The 24,621-nt window shown below is 35.8% G+C and overlaps 1 protein-coding gene across 3 annotated transcripts; it reads left to right on the plus strand.

Annotated features, from left to right (window-relative positions):
* Nucleotides 1-7,792: 7,792 nt before the first annotated feature.
* Nucleotides 7,793-24,078, plus strand: ZNF644 (zinc finger protein 644). 3 transcript variants are annotated; one of them, XR_011002218.1, is made up of 7 exons: nucleotides 7,793-10,122; nucleotides 10,552-11,107; nucleotides 11,278-11,883; nucleotides 14,406-14,528; nucleotides 15,164-18,814; nucleotides 21,791-21,893; nucleotides 22,387-22,464. XR_011002218.1 is itself a non-coding variant. In XM_068199866.1 (6 exons), the coding sequence occupies exons 1-6, from the start codon at nucleotides 8,110-8,112 to the stop codon at nucleotides 22,577-22,579; spliced, it is 3,594 nt and encodes a 1,197-aa protein (XP_068055967.1). In that variant the 5' UTR covers nucleotides 7,793-8,109; the 3' UTR covers nucleotides 22,580-24,078. The 3 variants fall into 3 exon arrangements, 2 of the variants coding, with proteins under 2 accessions (XP_068055967.1, XP_068055966.1); XM_068199866.1 differs by lacking the exon at nucleotides 15,164-18,814 and having other exon boundaries at nucleotides 22,387-24,078; XM_068199865.1 differs by lacking the exons at nucleotides 14,406-14,528; nucleotides 15,164-18,814 and having other exon boundaries at nucleotides 7,793-11,107; nucleotides 22,387-24,078.
* The last annotated feature ends 543 nt before the right edge of the window (nucleotides 24,079-24,621 follow it).

Below are 24,621 nucleotides of genomic sequence, written 5' to 3' on the forward strand. Positions count from 1 at the left end.
AATTTTAGTCTGATACCCCATGTAAGGACTGTAGTGGTGATCTTAAAGTCTGGAAGAATGCTTTCCTAAACATGGTCTCTTATGAAATGTCTCACTTAGTGTGACTGGAGAGGAACATTGCTGGTGGCAGTGGGTTCTGTAGGGAGGAAGTACTTTTACTGTAGTAAAAGTACACTGACACTGAAGAGCTGACACTGAGACGCCTCTCTTGAGGTGTGATACATCAGGAAGGTGTTTAAGTATATGGTGGTGAAGAAGAGGGATTCATCCTGTGTAAAATCTAAAATTGTAGAAATACAGCTAGAAAACGAGGTGGGACTTGGGAAATGCGTGTTTATAAATTTGAGTGTGATAGTAGTACTCTCCTTAGTGGTAATGTTATTTTATTTAGTGAGAGAACTCTGGAAAACAGGGTCGCTGGAAAAGAGGTAGAAGGGAGAAGAGCATTAAATTATAGTTTTGCTGTCAATATATTCTACATAACTTGGGAGAAAGAGAACATTCTTTTACCGTATGCCTAATAATTTTTGTTTCATTTTCTTCAGCTGTCAGAGTGATAAATTCAAAGTTGGTAGTTGGAAGTCATTTTAAAAATACTTTCTTGCCTATATTGATATTTTGAAATTGAAAAATTGTGGATAGTCTGAGCTAAAGAGGACTAAAGTAAGCAAGAATTGAGATACTCTGTGGCAAAGTGTACTAAAACAGAATCACAGAATAGTTGAGTTTGGGAGGAACCTGTAGCCATCCTGTCCCATCCCATTGTCCATGCTGTTGAGGTCTCTCTCAATGGCATCACAGCCTGTTGGTGTATCAGTCTTGTGTGGTCAGCAGCCTTGCCAAGGGTACCTTCTGTCCCATCGTCCACGTGGTTAATGCAGGTGTTGAACAGTGTGGGAGCTGGTACCAGCCCCAGCATACAGATTTAGTTCGTGGCCGTGCACACTTCATACCACTGATCACAACCCTTAATTTTTTGGCAGTGTGATAAAGATAGCTTACAGCAAGGATAGGAGCAGGAGTTTTATTTGTAGACTGTAATGAAGAAAAGCTTTCTGTTTTTAATAATGGTGCTGGTTAATAAAATTATTTATTGTGTTGTGTCTAGAGAAAAGTGATTTTTTGTACCATACTTGAGGCTTAGGAATACATTTCACTGAAAATCACAGGTAATGGTGCTGAAAGAGATTAATAGTGTTTTCTCAGACATTTAGTTTCTTTAGAGAGAAAGCATGTGGGCATGTGAGATGGCATCAAGGAAGAGCATTTACACGTGTAAAAGTAAGGGAACAGTGTAGAAGATAAATAGTGTATATTTTCACAGAGCATTAATTTTGTATTTTTAATACTTCTGCGTCTTTATTGGAATATTGCTAGTCATTGCCATGTATGTCTGCATTTAGGACAATTCAATATTTGGTTGTAGTTCTCGTCTCTAGTAGAGCTAATGGCAGTACAATTCAAACTACATTGCACTACTAAAAATCCAAACTAGAGAGCTGCAGGGACATGAAAAAAAGTACCTGGCTGTCCTCTGTGAACGGGGCTGTGGAATTCTGGGCAGGAATTACAAAACCTGTGGAGTTGCCAGACAGTGTGTGACTGTTCTTAAGTTAGCAGATTCAACATCTTGGTTTTTTTCAACATCTAGCCAGAAAAAAATCATGTTTTAGAAATACCTACTTCATTTTGAAAAGCACCTGCCGATGAAACTTCGTAAACTGCTGCATGAGCAGTTAAAACTAGAGGAGTATTTTTTATAGTGATACATGTGGTTCTTGTCACACTTAAATTGTACTGTCATTTATTATTATTGATTTCAGTATTGAATTTTAGCATGATGCCCCCCATTGTGACAAACTGGTTATTTCCCCAAGCAAATCAATACTAGAGGAGTAAGGTTAAGAATGGTTGGTGGCAATAACGGAATTCTCTTTTGTGATTCGTAATTGTATGATGGTTATTCTTAAGTTTTGTTCAGTTTCCTTTCACATGAGATGTTAACATATCATTCTTAGATGTTTTAGACCAGAAATTGAGTTTCTGAAATTTTGACATTTTTAAGGAATTTTTGGTTTCCTTACTGTTCCTGACAGAGCGCTTTTGAAGACACTGTTGCATTAGGAACTAAGTTTAAGGAAAATAACTTTCTGAAAAAGTGTGTTTTGAGCATGATCTTCCCAATTATAATCTTACTGAAAAGATGAGCTGCTTTTGTCAGGGCTGCTCTATAAGGGAGAATATCTCTATGGTCACCCTTTTCCACAGATACTTGACAACTCGGTGAACTTTCTAACAGTATTTTAAACGGTTATACTCTGGCTGGCAGTAACTTTGTATTTATTTAGGTATAATACAAATATTGTATTGGTAATATTTCATACTGCTTTAAAAAATGTAATATGGCAGTCTAGTTAGCTGTGAGAGTTCTCCAGTGTTGGTATTGTTATGTGAACAGCTGTGGATTTGAATTGTGTTGAAGATAACTCGTTTTGAATGGAGCTCTTCATGTTGTATTTAGATTAATAACTGTGGACTGTGTGTAAAGTAGTTATGGGGGGGCAGTAGTCATGGTGTAAGGCATCTTAAACAAGCTGTCTCTTAAGTTTGAAAAAATGCAGAAGTGTTCATTTGTAGATTTCAAAGCTAAGTAAGGCGGTCTACAAATAGTGTTTCTGCTGTGCAGAAGGAAATGTATTTTCAACAACTTAATTTGCAAACAAATAGAAGCTGAGGGAAGGCAAGGTGAGTCACTGACTCACCTCCAGTTGTCAGACTTTGTGGTTTTATTTCCATCTGAAGAGTGGAGTGGGACAGCTTTTTAAAAAAATACTAAACTGGAAAACAAGTAATAGGTATTCTTCTAATGATCAAAGTTTCGTGATTTTATTGATTTTGGGCCATTAATATTGCTAGATAACACCCAAAGCTCCAGAGGCATAAACTCTGTGCATTACTATATGGAGGAGGCAAAAATATTGTGCAGCTGTATTCTGAGGTTGTTCTTTTTTCTCGAGATGTGGCTGGTTTGTACTGATACACTAACAGTTCCTCTATTACTCTGTCGAAGCCTTCATTTTCCAGAGGTTCTTAAACCTTTCTCTTTTGGCAGAAGTTCTGTGCTTGATGTTTGCCATGATTAAGGTTTTAAAGCATAGACTGTGATGGGGCAAAATGGAAGGAGATGCTTTTTTAGTCCTGTACCATGATGTACTTAAACTCTCTCTGGTCTTCTCTTTGTTGCCTAAAAATATGTGACTTTGGTTCCATCACCTTTAATACAATCTGTCACTTGAGAAAGCTTTATTACAGGAACACTTGCAGAAAAATGGTAGGTTTTGTTAATTTTCACTATTTACATAATGAAGTCTCAAAGACAAATCTAAATGGAAGCAGTGCCAACCTGAAGCACCTTTCCTATGTCTTGAATATTACAGCACTGCTGAAAGACACTGTATTTCTTCAGTTTCTTTAACTAGGCTGATTAAATTCAAACAATTTAGGAGATTGCTCCTAAGTTTTTGTGCTGCTTAATAGTCGCTCTGTGCTTTTAGCGCATTGGCTCATATTTATGAATTCAGTGAGAAACTTGATATCAGAACACATAAAGGCACTTCATGCTTTTCACAAACTCAGCCAAATTCTCCTGTCTTAATTTTTCCGCTCCAGTGTGCTTTCAAATTTATTGTAAATCCCTATTAAATGACACTGGGCTTGCAACAGAGGCTGAGAGATCTCTTGTTTACAACTGCTAGTAGGCAGCAGGATGGTATGCTTGGTACTGAGGTGTAAACTTTACTGAACTAGCATTGCATGAAGGCAGTGCTCCTAATTTGGTGTGTGACCCTACTATGTAGTAAGGGTTGTTGTTATGAAATAAGAACTTGGAAAGGTCATAAACCTAGTGGTAATAAATACAATTAATAATGTACATAGAACAATGGATTTAAGTACATTCCTATCAAAAAGAATTATTAATGAACAGAAAGTGGACAGCATAGATCTGATGACAGGAAGGTTGCATCTAATCTGAATTACTGAGTGACCTAGGAAGCCTGCTTGGAGGGATTACCAAATAATTATGTTAATATGCAATTATCACCTCATTTCTTCTGTAGTAACCTCAAGATGTAGTGTAGTATGGGTGTTATAGCAGGCGCTGATAGTTTGCAAAAATACTGATGTTCAAGATTTTTTAAGACAATAAGATTAGCTTAAGGCATTTAAATTATGATCTGTCAGCTTGAAGATAGATCTGACCTTACACTTTTTTAATGCTGAGACTGTCTGGCCACAGGCAATCATATCTGCAGAACACATTATGATTTTTAAAACTTATAGTTTATTAATAAAAACAGTATTTAAAATTAGGTAGATTTAAAATCAGTTAATAGAGAGTGGAGTGTGTCTTAGCTGAATAAATAATTGGTTTCTTTCTACTTTTGAATATGAAACAATTTCTGTATAGTAAATAGCATAGCCTGTAAACCAAGAATAACACTGTTAAGTGCATTGCAGTTATTCTAGGCTTAACTGAAATAATTGAATTTGACCTAACCTTTAAATAAAGTGTGTTTAAAAGGTAGGAGCTGGGATTGTGTACACGTGTGTAGGCTTTTCCAGAGATTTTCCATCACCATTTTTACATGTGTATATCTCCTAGGTATATTGCACTAGATGCTTAAATAAAAATTACCTGATGTAGTCCTGGGAGTGGATATGATAAACAATGCTTTCAAAAAATTGAAAATTTTACCTCAGTTTTTAATTTTTAAAATACACCAAGTATTAAATGCTACATATTTTGACAGAATTAATAATTTTGTATTCCTCATATGGTATAGAGAAGATAATTTTAAACTCTGATGAAAACATCTGAAAAATATTACATAGCCTTGGTTACATCTTAGTTACAATGATTGATTTTTCTTTTTTCCCAAGAGACAAGTTAGATGGTAACATTTCTTCAAAAAACATGGCATTGTGTCTTTAGTTATACCTATCATTGTTACGGCATAAATTCTGACGTGTGGAGTAGATAATGTAACTGAAGTATTGAATCTTGGTTCAGTGTTATCACAAGACTAAATTACTGTAATATAAAAATACATTTTCTGTTTTCTCTAATGTCACACTGTTAAAACTGTTAACTTTATTGTTGTTGTCCTGCACAAAAAATAGTGAATTGCACCACCTTGATTGCTGGAAAAATAATAATAGATGATGATAAGAATAAAAGTGATAATTAGCTGAAAATTTTTAAAATGTAGCAGTGATATTATTGATACAGTAAGAATTTCAGGCTTGATTCAGAGACTGAAATCTGTAGGGATACCTGTTTTACCACCGAAGACTTCTAATCATACCCATATGGAATAGTTCACAATCTCCATAATCACACAGTACGGAGAGGAGTCTCTTACAAGATTGCATTAAGTAATGCTTTAGATATCTCTGATAACTCTGAAGAGAATTTCATTTTAATGGTGATCACGGGGTGTCCTAGCCACTTTCTTAACTTCAGCTTTAATACTAATATTCATTAGCAGTATGATTTTGTATGTAGAGGAACATAATTTTGTTTTCATCTTGTGAGAAGTTTTGAGGAGCCATTCTGATAATGAGGATTGCAGTCTCCAAGCAGCACAATATTCTCAGTCTGCCTCCCTGCTGTTCGGGGGTACCAGTGAAGTTGCTTTAAATGGGAAGCGTCTGTTCTTCCTCTGAACCCCTCACACCAGAACAGATGGGTGGAACTTGGAACATGAAAGGTTTTACCTCAGAGGTGGTAACAGTGAAGCTACTCATTAACACTGAATTTACCACTTCGTTAGCAACATTGCTTCCTGTTGAGAAAAACTAATATCGGCTTTCAGATTGACTGAGCACACGTTTGTCTGCTTCTGCAGCAATAAACTTAGAAAAATGCACATCTTCCAGGCAAAATTGTCTTACTCAATTTCTTACTAATGTTTTGTGAACAGTTTTATTCTTTGCTGTCTGATACTATATGAAGCCTACATTACTGAGTTGTAAAATTGCTGGAGCTGTTGTCATCATTGTAGGCTTCACTTCTTTTAATTGACTTTTGCATTACTGATTCTTAGCGCATGTTTGCACTGCCCATTTCTAACTTCTGTAGGTGATGTAAAGACTCCTGCTGGGTGGTGCATTATCACCATTTTAGGGTGATAGCTTTGGATGTGATCTTATTGGAAGTCGTTATTATAGTGAAAAATGACCCATCTCAAAACAGCAAAGAAAAGCAAAAATCTAAGAAATGGCAAGATGAGGAACTGGGTGTCTAGTAGAACATTTACGTAAAGGTATGTAATAGGTAATAATACAATAAAATATTTCACACACATTAAACATTTATTATGGCTCTGATGTGAACATTGCTATATTTCTAAATTGGTTCATTCAGTGATGGAGTAGCAAAGGAAATACTTTGTCACTGACTTAATTTTTCATTGTATTTCTACTCCAAATAGAATTACTTTTATCTGCAAAAGTAAGTTATCTTACATAAAGGTTTGTTTTTTACAAACTCAGAAGAGGCTAAATAATTATTTTGTCCTTTTGCTGATTTGAAACAAAACAAGTGCAATAAAAGAGAATTTCTGTGAAGCTGTAGTTAGCTTTGAGTTGTGTGGATAGCTGTCATTCTGTTGAGTTTAAAATACTGGACATATTTTTAAATGTTATGTATGAAGATGAAACTGGTGTTGTTTAACTAGGTTGTTTTCTCTCCTTAGGAAAAAAGGATGTCCAAAGTGGTCTTCCTGGATTTCGATAAAGGACCATTGCAGGAAGCCATGGATATTAGTTGTGAGTTATAACATCTTAATTCAAAGAGTCTAGGTAATTCATTTTAACTGAGTTCCATTCAAAATGTTAATTAGTAACTGAAACTATGTGATTGCAGGAATCAAATCCCACAAAAGATCAAAGTGAGTAGTACTCTCTAAGGGTAAAATACGTGATTTCTGTATAATATAGATGTCCTGACTCCTAGATTAATGTTTTAATGCCTTATGCTCACTGTGTTCTGAGGACCCGTATAAAAAATGAATACCAGGGTAGACTAAAGTTTACATTTCTGTTGGTCACACATTGATTTTCATGTGTAGGCAGCTCCTTTGTGCTCCCTATGCATTGAATAGATGATTTGATGTATGAGTAAGAGTCACTTGTAGAAAGACAAGGCCACCCACGGGGAGTTAATATGCAGTAGTTCTCTGTACTGGAAGATATTGTTAGTGTCATGCTCGGATTCAACACGGTGACTTCATCTGGTAGGTAAATCCTAATGAAGTGTTTTGTTCTTACAGTATTTTTTCCCCCACCTTTGATAAGATGTTGTTTAATTTGCTTATTGTTTAAAATAGCCATATAAGCAAATGGGATTTATTTGCTTTAAAGCAAGGAGAGTTGTTTTGTAAGAAGAGAATAAAAAGACATATAGTTTCCTTCAGTGAGTTTGATCATTTGTTGTGTCTCTGTCACTAATCAGATGCTCAAAATCAGCTTCATTGTGTTTTTCCCTTCTGCAGGCTTCCATGTAGCATCAGGTCAGTTGTATGGAAGTACTTTGGAAAAAATGCTACCTTGAGAAACATAAAGACTGTTTAAGTTTCCTAAAGAAAGTATGCTTGAAAAAAAACCCAGAATTGCTAGTAGATGTCTGGGTTGCCTTTACTCCTTACTTTTACTTCAGGTGAACAACTGAAGATAATCTGTATTTATGTACATATAGAATGTATTTGCTTTTGTTTTGACAATCTAATTTTCCCCATCTTGCTTGTGTGTAAGTCTCAGGCTTCTTTGAACTGGGATACTTGGCGGTGCCTAGTTTGCTGTATGGTTATTAATATTGCATAGCAAAAAAATAGTATTTATTGCTTCATTGATTTACTATAAATGTCCTGGATATCCTAAATGAAAAGTAGATTTTGATAAGTTTAAAACATCTTTTTAGATTACAGTGTGAAGTGTGATCCTGAAGAATAGCTGTAAATTAAAGTTGTCATTATTTATTTCTGCAGTTGCCTGATTTTTTATTGTTTGTTTTTTAGTATAAATGTACTTAATGGACAGACCAGCAATATGGATGATATAGAGACAAATACTGGAGTCACTGGTGCTAAAGAAGAAATCCTATGTGATGATAATTTTGTATCTGAGGAAGAAGGTGGCATTCCCAAACCAGAAGAGAGTGACACATCATTTCAGAAGAACAACACATTGACTCTGACTGAGGAGCTATCAAGGGACAGATCTGAAAAAGCCTTAAGTGGAGGCCAGGCTTCTCTGTTTATACACACTGGTGCTCCTACTGTTTCTAGTGAAAACTTTATGTTGTCTAGAGGAACTGCTGTTAATGGACCAGTTTCACACTCCACCTCAACAAAGACTTCCATTATGAATACAGGCAGCGTTTCATTAACTGCTGGACAACCTGGAGGTCATCTCGCAGATTCCTGCTCAACTTTGACAGTGGTTCAAGATCTTCAGCTGCCTGCGAAGAGTACAACACAGAAATCCAATCAGCACCAAGTTTTATTTTTGTTACCTGATGTAGCACATGCTAAAAACCTGACTCATTCCATTAAAAATCTACCTACCTCTGCTTCAGTTGGTTGTGATTCACAGAAAACAGTAGGAAATAGTGTAGATAGCACTTTAGTAGACCAAGTAGAAGTTTGTGAGGATGATAAAAATTTACTATTAAAAGATGATTGTGTCGATACGTTAACAAGCATTTCCTCAGGTACAGGCGGCTTCAGATCGGGATGTGATCCCAACTGGGATCCACAGAAAGAGTTCTTACAGTTTCTTATGACTAATGAAGAAACAATAGAGAAGTCTCCCATTCACTGTAAGGTAGGGCTAGAAAAGAAACGAAAAAGGAAAATGGATGTTAGTAAAATAACACGCTATACTGAAGACTGTTTTGATGATAACAGTTGTATTCCTAGTAAATCAAAACTATTAAATGTTGAATTCTTAGAGCAGAATGAGGAGCTACAAATAGTAGAACCACAGAAGTATTCGTTGAGTAAAGTAAAGCCTGAATCTACAGATGAAGAGCTGGAAACTGTTGATGGTATCCAGCAGCTCATTTATAGTCCCACTAGTAACTGTGCAGAAGATACTTCTCCTGTTCACACTAGCACTTTTCTATCCAATACTTTAAAAAACAAATGTGAAGAGAATGATTCTGAACCACCATCTACTTTCAGTACTGATGAACCATCGTTTTATCCCTGTACAAAGTGCAATGTGAATTTTAGAGAGAAGAAACATCTGCATAGGCATATGATGTACCATTTAGATGGGAACAGTCATTTCCGGCATCTCAATGTCCCCAGGCCCTATGCATGTAGGGAATGCGGAAGGACATTTCGAGATCGTAATTCACTTCTTAAACATATGATAATTCACCAGGAAAGAAGGCAGAAACTGATGGAAGAAATCCGTGAGCTGAAAGAACTTCAGGATGAGGGTAGGAGTGCGCGGTTACAGTGCCCACAGTGTGTATTTGGTACCAATTGCCCCAAAACATTTGTGCAGCATGCAAAGACCCATGAAAAAGATAAAAGATATTACTGTTGTGAGGAATGCAATTTCATGGCTGTGACAGAAAATGAACTGGAATGCCATCGAGGGATCGCTCATGGAGCAGTAGTCAAATGTTCAATTATTGGTAGTGACTTGTCCCAGAGAAAAACTCAGAAAAAGGCATCCTTGAAAGATCCTTATTTAGGGTCCTCAAGAAAGTCATCGACATATATGTGTAAGCTGTGTCCGTTTGCTACTTCAGCTAGAAGCATTTTGAAAAAACACATGGCATATTTGCATTCAGCATCATGCCTTGATCCCTTTGGTAGCCATCTTAGACTGGAGAAAAGAAAAGGCAGTATAATAGAAGAATCTTTAGATTTTCGTAGCAGGACAAAACAGTTGATCAAACATTCTTCTACTTTTCCAAAGAATTCTGCTTTAAAACAGGATGTAAAAAGATCATTTGGCTCTACTTCACAATCCAGTAACTTCGCAAAACTTCACAAGAGACCCTACAGGATACAGAAGGCTCGGAAAAGCGTTTCACAGTCATCTGTAAGTGTGTGCAATCTAAATTCTACAAACAAGAACTTTTTTATTAGAAGTAGCATTGACCAAAAACGTAAATATTTTCATCAAGCAGCAAAGCAGAAAGCTAGTGCCAAAAAGAGTAATTATTTATATAGACACAAATATGAAAACTACAGGATTATTAAAAAATCTAGTGACTCTTACCCTTTGCATTTAAAAAAGGAAGAGTCCAAATCGGTCAGTGCTTTGCATTTATTTTCTTCATCAAGTAATAATTGTTTTGTCATGGATTCAAATAGCCTTGATTGCAAAAGGGCAGAAGGCTGTAAAGATCATAGGCATGTAGCTGTAAAAAGAGTGGTTAAAGAATCCAAGAGGGAAGGCTCTGTTACAGGAGATAATTTGGATTGCTATCCAGATTTTCTGCATAAAATGACTGTTGTTGTTTTACAGAAACTAAACTCTGCTGAAAAAAAAGACAGCTATGAAACGGAGGATGAAAGTTCATGGGATAATGTTGAACTATGTGATTACACTACCCAGTCTGTGGAAGATGAATCTTACAGTGATATTAATCAGGAGCATGTAAACCTATTCCCCATATTCAAAGGTAAAATGGAAGATAATGAAGCTGGTGATAAATCTTCACTTGGTTATGAGCAGAATGATGGCTTTTATTTTGAGTATTACGAAGATGGTGAGGGTAGTAACTTCTTGCATGACTTGCATGACCCTCAGAATTTAGAAAATGTAGGATCAGCATTGCCAAAGCATAATTCAGTTTTCCACTGGACTGATTTGTCGCTTGAAAAGAAATCGTGCCCATACTGTCCAGCAACCTTTGAAACAGGTGTTGGCTTGTCCAATCATGTCAGAGGACATCTTCACAGAGCTGGACTAAGCTATGAAGCCCGTCATGTTGTTTCACCAGAACAGATAGCAACAAGTGACAAAATGCAGCATTTTAAAAGAGCTGGAACAGGGACTCCAGTTAAACGTGTTAGAAAAGGTAAGATTTGGTTTTTTATTTGGGTACAAAGTTGGGTGGACAAAGGGATTTATTGAGCACTGAACAAGGCTTGCTTTAGGTTCTTGTAAAGCCTCTCTTCTTATGATTTGCAGTTGTCATGTTTAACTGTATATAATTGTCAAAAAACATTATAATTATTTTCTTTATAGCGATTGAGAAATCTGAAACTTCCTCTGAGCATACATGTCAGCTCTGTGGTGGCTGGTTCGATACTAAAATTGGATTGTCTAATCATGTGCGAGGACACCTGAAGAGGCTTGGCAAAACCAAGTGGGACGCACACAAGTCTCCCATCTGTGTTCTGAATGAGATGATGCAAAATGAAGAGAAGTATGAAAAAATCCTAAAGGCTTTGAACAGTCGTCGTATTATTCCCAGACCATTTGTTGCTCAGAAATTTGCATCAAATGATGACTTTTTATCTCAGAATGTTATACCTCTTGAAGCATACCATAATGGCTTAAAGACTGAAGATATATCTGTGTCTGCATCGGAGGAAGAAGGGCTGAGTTTCCTAAATGAATGTGATGAAACAAAAGCAGTACTACATGATGAAAAAAGAAATCAGTCACTTACACTGATAGAACTCCTGAAAAACAAGAGGTTAGGAGAAGAAAGGAATCCTGATGTTTCCCCTCAAAAGATTCATAATCAAACGGCAAGAAAGAGGTTTGTTCAGAAATGTGTTCTTCCATTAAATGAAGACAGTCCATTGATGTATCAGCCACAAAAAATGGACTTGACTATGCAGTCAGGTAAGAAGGTGTTTCTTGACAACATTTCCAACAAATCATATAATTCATAGAAAATGTACAAGTGCAGAGTATTTTATTTGGGATTCTGTTCATTTAATTCTTGTTTCATTTCCAGAGGACACTTGACTGCGAGAGGTAGCACAGCAAATTTTTCTGACATGTTTTTCCTAAAGTGAAAAAACCCCTCAGCAGCACTGAAGGGTTTTTGCATGGAATATAGTTCCTGTTCTGCATATGACTGGGCATGCAAATTGAAAGCGGACACAAAGTGAGCCTCAGTAAGGAAGAAGACACATCCTGCAGTAAACAAGTTGAAGTGTCCATGCGTATTTGGTAGACTAACAGTTCTGAAATGTTTGGGCTTTCAACCCTGTTTTTGGGCATTGAAACAGCTGGTTTAGGAATACTGCATTTAAGTCTTCAAGGTTTATGCAAGGTAGCATTTGCTCAAACTAACAGAACTGTTGATACCATTATAAATGCATAATACTGCAAATTGGTGAATCACTGTCACCTAATTTTGATGGTTTTAGGCAAACATACTCTTACAACTTAGATTAATTCTTGTTTGTTGCAAATTGTGGCTACTGTGAGAAACTCATGCTTGCTTCGGACCTGTCTGTCCTGAGTGACAACCTGTGCTGGTTCAAGCTTTGTTGGTGTACAGTTGTAGCCGGCAGGTTTCCAATGCACAGCCTCTGTCTGACCAATAAGGACCTAGATTGTCCCTCCACTGAGAATTGTGCTAATAAAACAATTCTACAATCAAGTTCCTAGCTACTCTGTATACTAATAGAGCAGGCTTTTAGGGTGATGTTTTTAACTTGCTTGTTATATGAGAATTATTTCCAGTCTTGGGGAACTCTTACAACATCCTTTTTAATGTGTATGTAGAGCTCGCATTTACTGGTTTCTTGGTTGGACACCACCAATGCTGCAGGATTCTCTAGACTGAAGAGCAGGATCTTATTTTTATACCCCTGACTTTTTTTGTGCTGTTTCTTTTCTTGTTATTAACCAGGCTAGTAAAACTGGCAGTGCCTAGTACTTTTTCACTTGTATTCTTTTCTTTCTTTAAACAAAAAACCCCAACAATCTGATGTGCTCAGAAGTTCTTTTAGGGGCTGGCAATAAATCTCTTAAGAAAGGTGGCTTTCTAAAATGACATAGTAGAAGTTGAAAAGAATTACATTTTATGTCTTCTGTACGTCTGTGGTTGTCCCTTAAGACAGGAGATTGCTTAATAAAGGAAGTGTATCTTTGACAGGTTTAATGATTTGAAAAACAATGCTCAAGGAATAGCTTGCCAAACCTGACACTGTGTTTTGCTTTCTGTGTAATATTTACTGCTCAACACTAGGTAGAACCTGTTTGGTTTTGATGAACAACCAAGTAAAAACAAACATACGCTCGCATAGTACTAACAGTTCTGAATGGGGCCCAATAGTTTTCTGTGGCTGAGGTAACAGAATTTGATAACTAACGCACTGTGCCATTTGAGTTAATGAGAAAATATTTAACATCAAGTTGGAAATCTTCTTTTTTTCCTAAAAAAGGCAAATATTCCTAATTTTGGATTTACTTTTATAAAGGCTTTTACCAACCAGGTGTTCTTCTTCTGTAACTTGCCTGAAAAAACAGCATGTCTTCTGCGGGCTGCTGGAGAATAGCATTCTTTCTTTCCTGCAGAGACTTTTCGGCTGAGTAGTTTTAGCTATTTCATTTATTCTTCTAATAATTTATTAGTAGAGAACCTGAAATATGAATTCACCAAAACAATATATCTTTGGTAAAATGCAGGGAGAAATATGGAGAAGTTGAGCAGGAGATAAGTTATAATGGTTTCTTTGTAAGTGAGGAGTTCAGTATTGTTTCATTGTTTTCATGTGATAAATAGCATGTTGCTTTGTTGATATTTATTTAGCACGAAGATTTTTAGCAAAAAACTTCAAATCATTTACTTTCATTATCAATTGTGCATCTAAAGTAATGAATAGAAAATGCACTGAACAAAATGTTTTGTCTAACAGCTGTTCAGTGGTGTGTGTTTTACCACCTTTTTCTCTGAGCCTAATTTTAGTATTTAGCGCTTTAGTCTTATGGGTAAAACACTTTTAATTACCACTTTGTGAACTTGACTTTTCAAATTCTCTTTATTGGAAATTCTGAAAGCTTTGAAATTTCTCAAAAACTGTGCTATTCAAATTGCAGGATTGTATTTTGGAATTAGAGCTTCATTATGTGGAGATCTGTAGGAGCTTGGTAGTAGGTATTAAATGCAGAGTAGCCTACTGGGCTCAAGTTGCCTCCTTTCTGTTCTTTTTCAAATAACGTGGTTTGGCTTAAAGCACTAGGTGGAAAACTAATAACGGTTAACTTGGATCCTTCTAATATACTAAACAATTGCGTCAATGCAGTGAATATATTTTAAACCATCTTTATTGCAGAAAACTTTTTACAACGCTTTGAGAATTTCATTTTTTGAAGAGAGAACTGGATTATAGTTTTCTTTTGAATGATAGGTATGCCTGTGAAGCTTAGAACGTGTGTGCATTGCAATACGACGTTTACAAGTGCTGTTAGCCTGTCCAACCACTTACGCGCTTATGCACGAAAGAAGAGTGCTGGACTTTTGACTGGGACAGGTATGTTTTGTTACAGATGTAAAAGCAAGTCTGTCTATGATACATTTTCTTCATCAGACTGGACAAAAGCATATGTTAATTCAAAATAATTTTGAAGCTTCTGCTGGTAAACAATTAATTTGCCATAAAACTTCAGCAACTTGTAAGAAAACGTATGTTGCTGTTGTCCACTCTCATGCCTGATTTTCATTCTTAGTCTTTGATTTTGGATCCAACACTTAAGGTATGTAAGCAAAACTAAGAGATGGTTGCTTAAATTAATTCTCCTGTGATATCACAACTTCCAAACCAGATAGTTGGCCTTCTAATAAAGTGTTTTAAAGTATCTCAGAAATGAGAGCGGTGGGAGGAAAAAAAGGCAACGCTACAACAAGTAGTTTTTACTGTCTAGTACATATAGTTACAAAGAATAGTCCAGTAAAATAGGAAAAGCAAGTCATTTTACATTCTGTGTATTTCTAACCACATATGATAGGTAGTTGATTTAATGTCTTGTTTGGCTCACAACCCAAAAACTACCTGCTCTGACATTGAGTGAGGGTAGTACAGCATTTGGCAGTGCTATTAATGTTTTTAATTAAAACACACTTCATTTTGAAATTCTTCTAATATGCCATATTTTGACTTGTTTTCAGAGACCTGCAGCTTGCTTGGCTGTAGGCAGTTTCTGAGTTTACTTGGATTATTGCTGAGATTAGTGGGACTTCACATGATCAACAGCAAATTGACGAGCAGAGATACAATATAATGAGGAAAATTTGGAGATATGAAGCCTGAAATATTTAGTAATTAAGAAGGGCAACCATCAGTTTTCTCTATCAACAAACACAGACTTTTACATAATGCTCTTGGAAAATGCATAATCCTTTTTTGATCTGCAAATGTAATTTATTATGCTAAGAATGACAAACTGAGTAGCAGGCTTTCTCTGTAGAAGGCTGAAAGCAATATTTTTATAATATGGGCCTGTGGCTGCTAGGTCTTAGGTTGCTTTACATTAGTGCTGTAACAAAGCAGATTTGGAAGGAAGTCAGCAGATGCAGTAATACCTAACATGTAGAAGAATATGCCATTAGTCAGTGATTCTGAAAAAAAATTCATATTTATTCAATAGAAGGGTGATGGTAGTGAACTTCACTTACCACTGCTGTCATTTGATATTAGCCCTGTGGTAAGTTCCTTTTCGTATATACCTACTGAAGAAATATTTTTCAATAGCTATATATTTAAATTGCACACGAATAACTTAACAGTAATTCAATGAAGAAGACAGTGGCAAATAGGATAGTATAGAGATTGAATCCTAGACAAACACTTTGTACCTAGCTTTCCTTTTGCTAAGTGGGAAAAGTGAAGGAAGCTTATTTAGGTACTTTCAGGGATTTTTGTTTGTTTTCTCTAATAAATGTATTTTGCTAGTGCAGTAGTTGCATAGTCATCAGAACAGGTACCGCTTTTCTTAAAAGAATGGAAAGAAAACTCATGAGTCTTGTATCATTGGATCTAGAAGTTGGTTTTGAATTAGGTTGGAAACAAAATGGGGTTAGAAACAAACTTTAAATAAAAGTTTAGAAACAAAAGTTTGGAAAAAAAGAATCTTTTGCTCTCAGAAGCTGGAGCTAAGCCAGATAAAAAAATAACTTACACCATGGATAAAGGCCTGTTCCTGAAACCATTGACTTAAAGAGTCAGGGTTGAGTTCTAGCTATAAGATCATGCAACCAATTTATATTAGTAGCAGCTTAGTCATTACTCTGCTGCAACTCTGTGAAGGTTGTAAACTTTGCTCATTGACTTCTCATTCAACCAAGCTTAATGTAGACCAAAAAACACGTTTTTAAACAGTTGTTCTGTTTGATATTCCACTTTATAAGTTTTGCGAAGAGAATTATTTTAATGCAAGATTTCACTAGCACACACAAGTTTTAAAGTACACTCTTCTTATGAGTGGTGCTCTTGAGTAGATCTTGAGTTTTCTTATTAAAAGATGGTTGCAGTTGAGAGCGATTTTGAGATGTCTTCAATTGGGCCTCAGCCATGGCTAAACCTTTAATGGTCTTCAACCATTATATGGAGACAATGAGGACATGTTTATACATGTTACTTCTCATTAAGCCTTTCTTATATCTTCTAAAGCAAACATAACTACCAAAAATAAATCACATCAGTTGAATAATTATCTCAGTTTCTTGCTGTAATAAAATAATGGTATGTAAACACGAATGCTGTAATTCTTTTATCTGGCAGTTGTTACAGGACCTCTCTAGGCACTACTATTTATTAGGAGAAGTAACATGAGAAATACATGATCTCTGCATGCCACCAAAGTGAGACCTTTCAAGGCATTACATTAGCTTATGTACTAGTCTCAGATTTTCCATTTGTCTGCACGTGTTTTTGATATTGACTGTTACCATATTGCTCTTCCAGCAGATATTCTGCTTCTTCAGTCAGTAATGTCATCATATTTAGTTAAATCTTAGCCTATTTTTCTTTTCAAATGCAACTTGACAGTTTTAACAGTATAGTAGACATAGTCAAGCATAATGGTAGCTTTGGAGAATGGACTCAAGAGAAACATCCTAGAAGTGAAAGTTACTAGGCTATTGGCTATTGGAGGTTAATCTTTATTAAATTTATTTGTGCCTATACCAATGCATTATAGATCTACTATAGAGCAGATACCTGTGACTTCAGATGTCTGGCTGGAATTTTTTGTTGTTGTTGTTATTCAGTCCAATTTTTAACAATGTAATCGCTCATCTTGAGTAGATGTTAATTTCCTTTTATACCTATTTTGATGTATAGCAACACATTGGTGTTTTTCAGAGCAGGTGGTCAACTTGCTTCTTTCTTCTGAGTATCTTTAGAGCATTGGACAAACCTACATAAAATCTTCAAAATGCATCTCTCTTCTTCGTTATAGTTGTATATTCAACTTCAGTTCTTTTTTTCTCTCTGGGCTTCTCTTGCTCCCTCCTGCCCTGGCTCTCCAAGTATATTGATTCTTTCTTGCACCCTGGCTTTTTACATCTTCTCTTTGTTGACACTGTTCACATACTCAGTCTGTTCTTACTGGCTTTCATCTTATGGGAATCACCACTTTCTTCTTTGGTCTCTGCTTCAGTAGGTGGAGATTGCTTTGTCAGAAGTTTGGGAGGGAACAGTAATGTTCAGATCAAGAAGTCTGGCCTTCAAGCCAACAGTGTGACTAAGGTAGTGGTTCATGAGGGCTACTATGTATTCAAAATTTTAAATGTAGTTTCGTCAAACTTGTAGCTTTGGGATGTTTGCAGTGGAAGCATATCAGGTATGCAGCAATCTGAGATCCGCTGGCTTTGTGTGTTATTGTTCTGTGCTATTACAGTCATAACAAATCAACTGGTGTGATGAGCTCATTTTCAGCATCCTATAAAATCCTACAGAGAGCAAATGATTGGAGGGGTTTATTTAATGTACTTCGCTGTGCAGTAGTGATGAGGATAGATAGCAAGTGATTGAATTTGAAAAATTAGTGACTAAAGGTACAAGATAGTTCATTATTTTTTACTTGGCAGTGTTTTCAGATGGTTAATTATTTCCATTTCTGTGTCCATAAGCTAAAAAAATTGAATAATTGTACACTTTGACAAAAGTACTGAAGTCCGAATAAAAGACCCAGCTTCAGTTTTCCTGAAGTAAGAAGCATTTCATGTTGGGGGACATCAGGAAGCAGAGCATTTTAATTTGGAACTGCAGACCAAATGTCATGGCATGAAAGGGCATTTAATTGTGCCCTGTATAATTCACTTAGGCATGTTCATTGAAACCTCCTATGTCCATCTGCTTGTAGTCTTTCTTGATAAGTCACCACAGAGATTTTGTATGCCATGTTTTTACCTAGCATATATTTTTCAAGGAAGCGTGCTCTGAAATTGTACATAGGTACCTTAAGTAGAATCCTCCAAAGTTTAATAGTCTTCTGTTTTAAATGGGTTGTTTCTCCATCATGTTGTATCAGCAGTTTGAGGACGTGATGTGACTGGTTATTTATGAGAAGTTTTTCAGTTATCAACTAGGAAACACCAGGTGGCCAAACTTGAAAGAAAGAGAGTTCTTCCAGAAAGAAGTAGGCCTTTATGGAGAATGAGGAATGATAGTTTGGAAGCTGTTGTAACTACAGAGTAGCTGTTAATCAGCGGTAATTCCTTCCTTTCTCTAGCAATTTGCTGCAGTTTCCATGCAGCTTACTAGAGCTAAATTATCCTTGGTCTCTTCCCAGACATGATAAAAGACTTTCTGAGGAGGTCATGTTTTGTTACAGTAAAGGCATAGAAAAAGCAGGAACTGAGTTTTGGTCAGAACACGGCTATTTTATGGGGAGGCAATGGCTGAGGCAATTGTGTGATTTAGATGATGTTTGCAACTGCTTGTAAGCATTGTATCAACAGAGTACTCAAGTGTGTGCATGTGACTTTATTTAAACTTGTTGTTCTCTGGATAGACAAAATGAAATTAATGTGATATTTATTGGTACACATGCCTCATAACTGCTGTTTGAATTGTAGTTTTCAATGAGCTTTACTCAGATATTCCTCCTCCTTCACTCACTTTCCATCTTCACTGGAGTAACTTCAAAACATACTGGTGCTGCTTTGAGCTCCCTAAAATGTGAAAGAATATGTTCTCTATCTCAGAAGACAAAGGGAACAAAAAAAATGACCCTTGCAGAACACAGGATTTGTGTTCTTAGTGTTTTATGGCTTTTATAACAGCTTCTTGCTTGGGCAAATCTACTTTCAAATTTAGCTAAGTTGCTCTGAGAATTCATAGCGTAATCTGAATCCTTTTTTGGGATCTTTTACTGCTTTATAGTTTCCTTATATAGAGAGAGAGAGAGCCTCCATCATAAATGGCTCAGAGAACATGTCCTTTGTTTTGTTTTCCTTGTTTTCTCACTGTTTGTGGAAAAGTACCTTTCAAAGAAGTAGAAACTACCTCTCCTGGTTCATTATGGCAACTTCTGTCAGTATTGCTGTTGTTTGATTGCACAGTAGTTCAGAGGTGGTTTTTTCTTAGAAGATTATACACACACACTCACAAACCCATTAGTTGTCAGGAATCTGTTGCAGAAGACCAACCCAAGTCTTAGAGGAAAGGGAGAGCTCTCTGAAATGCTCCAGATGCATGTGAGTAGAATCAAATTTCTTGATGGGAATGAATGTCTTTGTCAACGTGAAGGGAATCAGCCAGTTCTTGTTCCAAATGCAGGTTGGCCTCTCTCGGAGGAGTCTGTGTCACTACTGCTTCTTTTTTTTTCCACTCATATAAACTGACATCAACTAACTTGTCATCAGATGCAACTCATGGACATGTTTGCATTCGGGTAATACCGACTTCTGTTTCCCTTCTTCCCATGATGTTCCACAAAATGGCAAAGGCAAAGCTTTTGCTGTAGTAACTGCTGCAGATAAGTTGCGCCTCATACAAACAGTTCTCTTCAAAGCATGGGTGTCTGGGTTCCAGTATTTTATCTGCTTACATTGCTGATGGTGTTACTGAAGTTGTGGTATGTAAAACACTTACATATGTGGTAGTTCCTACCTGATACGATAGTTAGCTTTTTTCTTCCTAATTAAATGAAGAATATGTTTCTCATGAGAGAATGAATTATTAAGAACCCCTTGATGCTCTTCCAGAAGCATCTTGGCCATTTCTCTCTCTCCCCCCTGCCACCTTGGGTTACTGCCTTTTTATCCAGACTGGTTTTGTTGTTGCTGTCAGAAAAAAATGCTGTTAAGCCTCATTTTCCTAATGTTGATCTGAAGAAGTCTCTCTAGGTTGGTGTCTGCTTTCCACTTATTTTATTGGTTCTCTGATTCCTTCAAACCTCAGAAATTAATTTTAAATTTTAGATAGGTAGGAATCTTTAAGTCTGGGGATAGAACTGGAAAACATCTGGTATGTCTACCAAGTTTAAAGTTGGGCTACAAGATTAAAGCTTGAGAGGTGCTCCTTTGGAGGGCATGAGAAAAATGAAGGATACAATCAAGACTGTGTTCTTTAAATCAACATGTTTTACCTCACCAGACAATGTCTTATGCTTCAGAATGCTAAGAGGTTAATTCTTCTGTTTTATATTCTAGGAGTCAAAGCTTTAGCCAAGTGTAACAATTTTTTTTCCCATTTGACTATTAAAGACGCTTCAGTAGCATAGCATTATGCCTTCTTGGTATCAATAATACCACCTGGTACTGTCTTTTTGGTTTCTGTGGAGTTTTTGTTGAAGTGGTGTAACTGGTTGTTTGCAAATTTTTTGTGTTGGAGTTACATTGTTGGTGTCTTGTGTTTTGGAATAGAGTGTAGCTAGATACACTTCTCAGTTAAAGCAGTCACAAACTTCTTGAGCTTTATCAGCTGTTTGTATCATAACAATATTAATTCAGTTTAATCCACTCATCCCCCACTTTGGCTGCTTCTTAGAATCTCCAGGTTTTGTTTCAGACTCCCATTACATTTATTTATGGGAGATACAGACCTCAGAGCTGTCTGAACTCACTTGCTGTATGTTTCCTTTTCACACATGTTACTTTCATACACAGTTTCAAATGCTTAGACTGAATTTCAAAAGTGGCCTTGTCATCCCTGTTGATTGTCCTAATACCAGCTCCCACTGCCAAGGACTAATACATACTTTTTGTAAGCTTCATTAGAATTCAGACAGGAGTGAAAGGGAAGCTTCATTTGAAATTCTTAGAACAAAAGGACAAATTTTTGCTTTGTGTTGAAAACAAATGGCAGGTGTTTTATTCAAACTAGAAATTCCTGATTGTACTAGCTGAAAGCTACGACTTCATAAAGTTGTAACTTGGTTGAACATGAGTGGTCTTATGATGGTACTTGAACTACAAAACAAGTTCTGAGATTTTGACAGTGTTTTATGCATGAAAGGGAATTTTCAGTGGTGCTTTGCTTCTGTATAATTTTGCAATAGGTTTGTAGGTGCTTGCTGATACTAAAATAACAGTTTAATGCTGTATGTCAATTATCTAGTCTTTCTAAGAGCAAGCACAATGCTAAGCTAAAAAAACAGCTTCAGCTGTTCTGCCCAGTATATTTCTTAGAATACACTGTAATTGTTTTGGATTTACATTATAATTAAATATATAATAACAGGGAGGTAGATGTCTTTTCATTATTGCTATAGGGAATACTTACTGAATATCTGTTTGACTAACACTCATTGAAGTATTACTGTCACATATGAAAATTTCTCTTCTTAGCTTTAGACTGTAAGCAAAAGAAGTCAAGGTCAAGATCTGGAAGCAAGAAGAAAATGCTGCCGTTACCTCATAGTGCTGATGAAGTTTACATACTCAGATGCAGGTACATAGTGTTACTTTATTGGCAAAGTACATTCTTAAGAGCTTACTAATGTTAGCCATAAAGAGATTCATTATTGTATCCGTAAATGTTTGTGATTAAATTGAATAACGAGGGGGGAAAGGAATTGCCTGTTTTCATTAATTTGAGCAAGATTATTTGATTCAGCCACACTTGGGTGTTAGATTGCCAGTTGAGTCTCTAGCTAAAAATCTTACTGGTCATGTCTGAGTAATATTCTGTCCTTCAAAAGAAAGCTTATATAAGAACAACAGATTGTTATTAATGACATTGAAAGTGTGAGAATGTGAGTTGTATAAGCTGCAGGGTTTTGTGCTCACAGTTACTACTAACGAACTCAATTACTAAGTTTTTCAGCTAAAACATGTAGAAACAAACCTCAAGAAAATGAAGATTTTCCTCTTACTGTCTTTATTTTGTAATTTTTCAGTAAAGATACATCTATCTTGATGGATTAATTTTAATATTTGCATAGGTTTTGTGGTCTGGTCTTTCGAGGACCTTTGTCTGTTCAAGAAGACTGGATAAAGCACTTGCAGCGACACATTGTCAACGCAAATCTTCCACGGACTGGAGCTGGCATGGTTGAGGTCACATCACTACTTAAAAAGCCTGCTTCAATTACTGAAACTTCATTTTCTTTACTGATGGCAGAAGCAGCATCATAGAACACAGAAACATTTTAAATTTTAATTGGATGTAAATTTGAAATACTTCATCATTTTTTAAAATAAATGGCTACACTAAATTATGTTTATAAATGCTAAAGACAGAAAATAGAGGAAGTGGATTACAGTAACATCAAAATAAATTGAATACTTAACAGTTACAGTAAGTAGTCTTTATATTTTATATAGGGTGGAAGATGTGTTTTTAAGATTTATTATGTTTTTGTCAGTTACTGTGTTCACTATCAATACAAGACCATTATATGTATGGCAGCCATTTTTAAATTGTTGCACATGGGTACTTAAAGGACAGATTTTAATAAAACAAAGAAACCACGTTCTCTTCAGTGTTACCCAAATCAAGGTTCTGTTTATTCCAAAAAGAATTACATAGTAAAATAAGATACTATTATATTTTGTTTGTATGTATGTAGTGTTTTGTATAATACCAAGAACTGCTAATACAATTTACTCAACTTAGGGCATTAAATACCATGTACTTCATAGTTCAAGAGACTGTTTCATTCAAATAGGGCAATTAGTACTATTCTATCTAGGTGTGTAAGTGTTTTTTTTAAATCACATGAGGCTTTTTGTACTAAAAAGTGGAGGGAAACTTGTTTAAACAAATTTCTAAGAGAAATATGTACATAATACTGGAAATTTGTGGTAAGGAAATAATCTTTACTTCAGTTGCATTTCTCACTGACAATAAAGTGGTGCATCCATGCTACCTCCTACTTGTCAACAAAGATGGTATTTACCCTTATGTTTTTGTATCATAGTAGATTCAATCCAACTTTCTTTATTACAAAGCATCTTTTTGTTAACAAGTTTGTTACTTTTATGACAATTTACTTAAAGTCTGACTTGCTTACAGAAGTTTGCCTCTACTATTTTATTTAACACTGTAGAAATGTACTAATAAGCATTGCTCACTACACGGTTAGAGTAGGATTTTCATTTATAATTCTGTTTAAAAGATTGATCATTTTAGAAAATTCAAACAGATTGAAATGTTTTCACATATGAAGAGAATGTTTACAACTTAAATTTTAGAGCTTGTTTTGGATGTGATTATATGTATGAAAACTGTAACACTATGCTCATGCTAAGGACCTACTTACAGAATTATTGAAATAAATGTGCTGTGAGGATGGAAATATGGTGCAGGTGTCTTGGTCATGATGAATTGTGTTTGTTCATTTAAACTGTCTTCAGAACATGATTTTTGTTTAAATCAAATTAGATTCCTCTACAAATCAATTTTGTATGCAAGTAACATTTCATTTTACTCATATAGGGTAACAGATACTGTAGTTAAGCCAAGGATATGCATTGATATTTTCTTTATATGTAAATAAAGTTAAAAGCAGTTAAAGCAAGAGGAGTATTTTGGTAGAGTATATACATACCTCACTGCCAGTGAAATTGCTTTCCTATGGTATATCTCCTTACCAGAAAAATCTCTAAATAAAAAGGTTTAAAGAAAATCTAAATGTCTATAATGTGAAGCATTTATTTGCATTGTGTGAATTAAGTTTGTGGAATTGATTTGTCTTGCTTGAGATTAGAATCTTCTCATGATCTTAAGTACATTTACTTGCAATAAACTGAATTGTTCAGAGATGCATTACATTTAATTGGTGGAAAGTATGAATAAATGTCTGTCTTCCTGGATGCACAGAGTTCAGAGTTAACACATGAGGCTTGTTAATGTTCTGATAGATGGGCTAAAAATGCACAGCTGTGCAAGACAGAGGCCTCAGACAAGGCCATCCTAGCACTGTCAAGGCTGTCATTAAATTAGTGGTGTCAGGTGTTTAACTGTACAAATCGCTACAGTTAAGTTTAGCTTTCTTGTTGAAATTTATTCTCTTGTAAGTGAAAAATCTACATCGTTACATTTAAAGGCTGGAGGAATAAATACTTTAGAGATTTTAGAAAAGATAACTGGGATGTTGATGTGTATTGCAGACAAATCGTGTATGCAGTCTAACAAAATTCTGAATTTGTGGATACTTGTGGAACTTTTTTATGCG

This window comes from Anomalospiza imberbis, chromosome 9, assembly GCF_031753505.1.
Source record: "Anomalospiza imberbis isolate Cuckoo-Finch-1a 21T00152 chromosome 9, ASM3175350v1, whole genome shotgun sequence".
Taxonomy (NCBI): Eukaryota; Metazoa; Chordata; class Aves; order Passeriformes; family Viduidae; genus Anomalospiza; species Anomalospiza imberbis.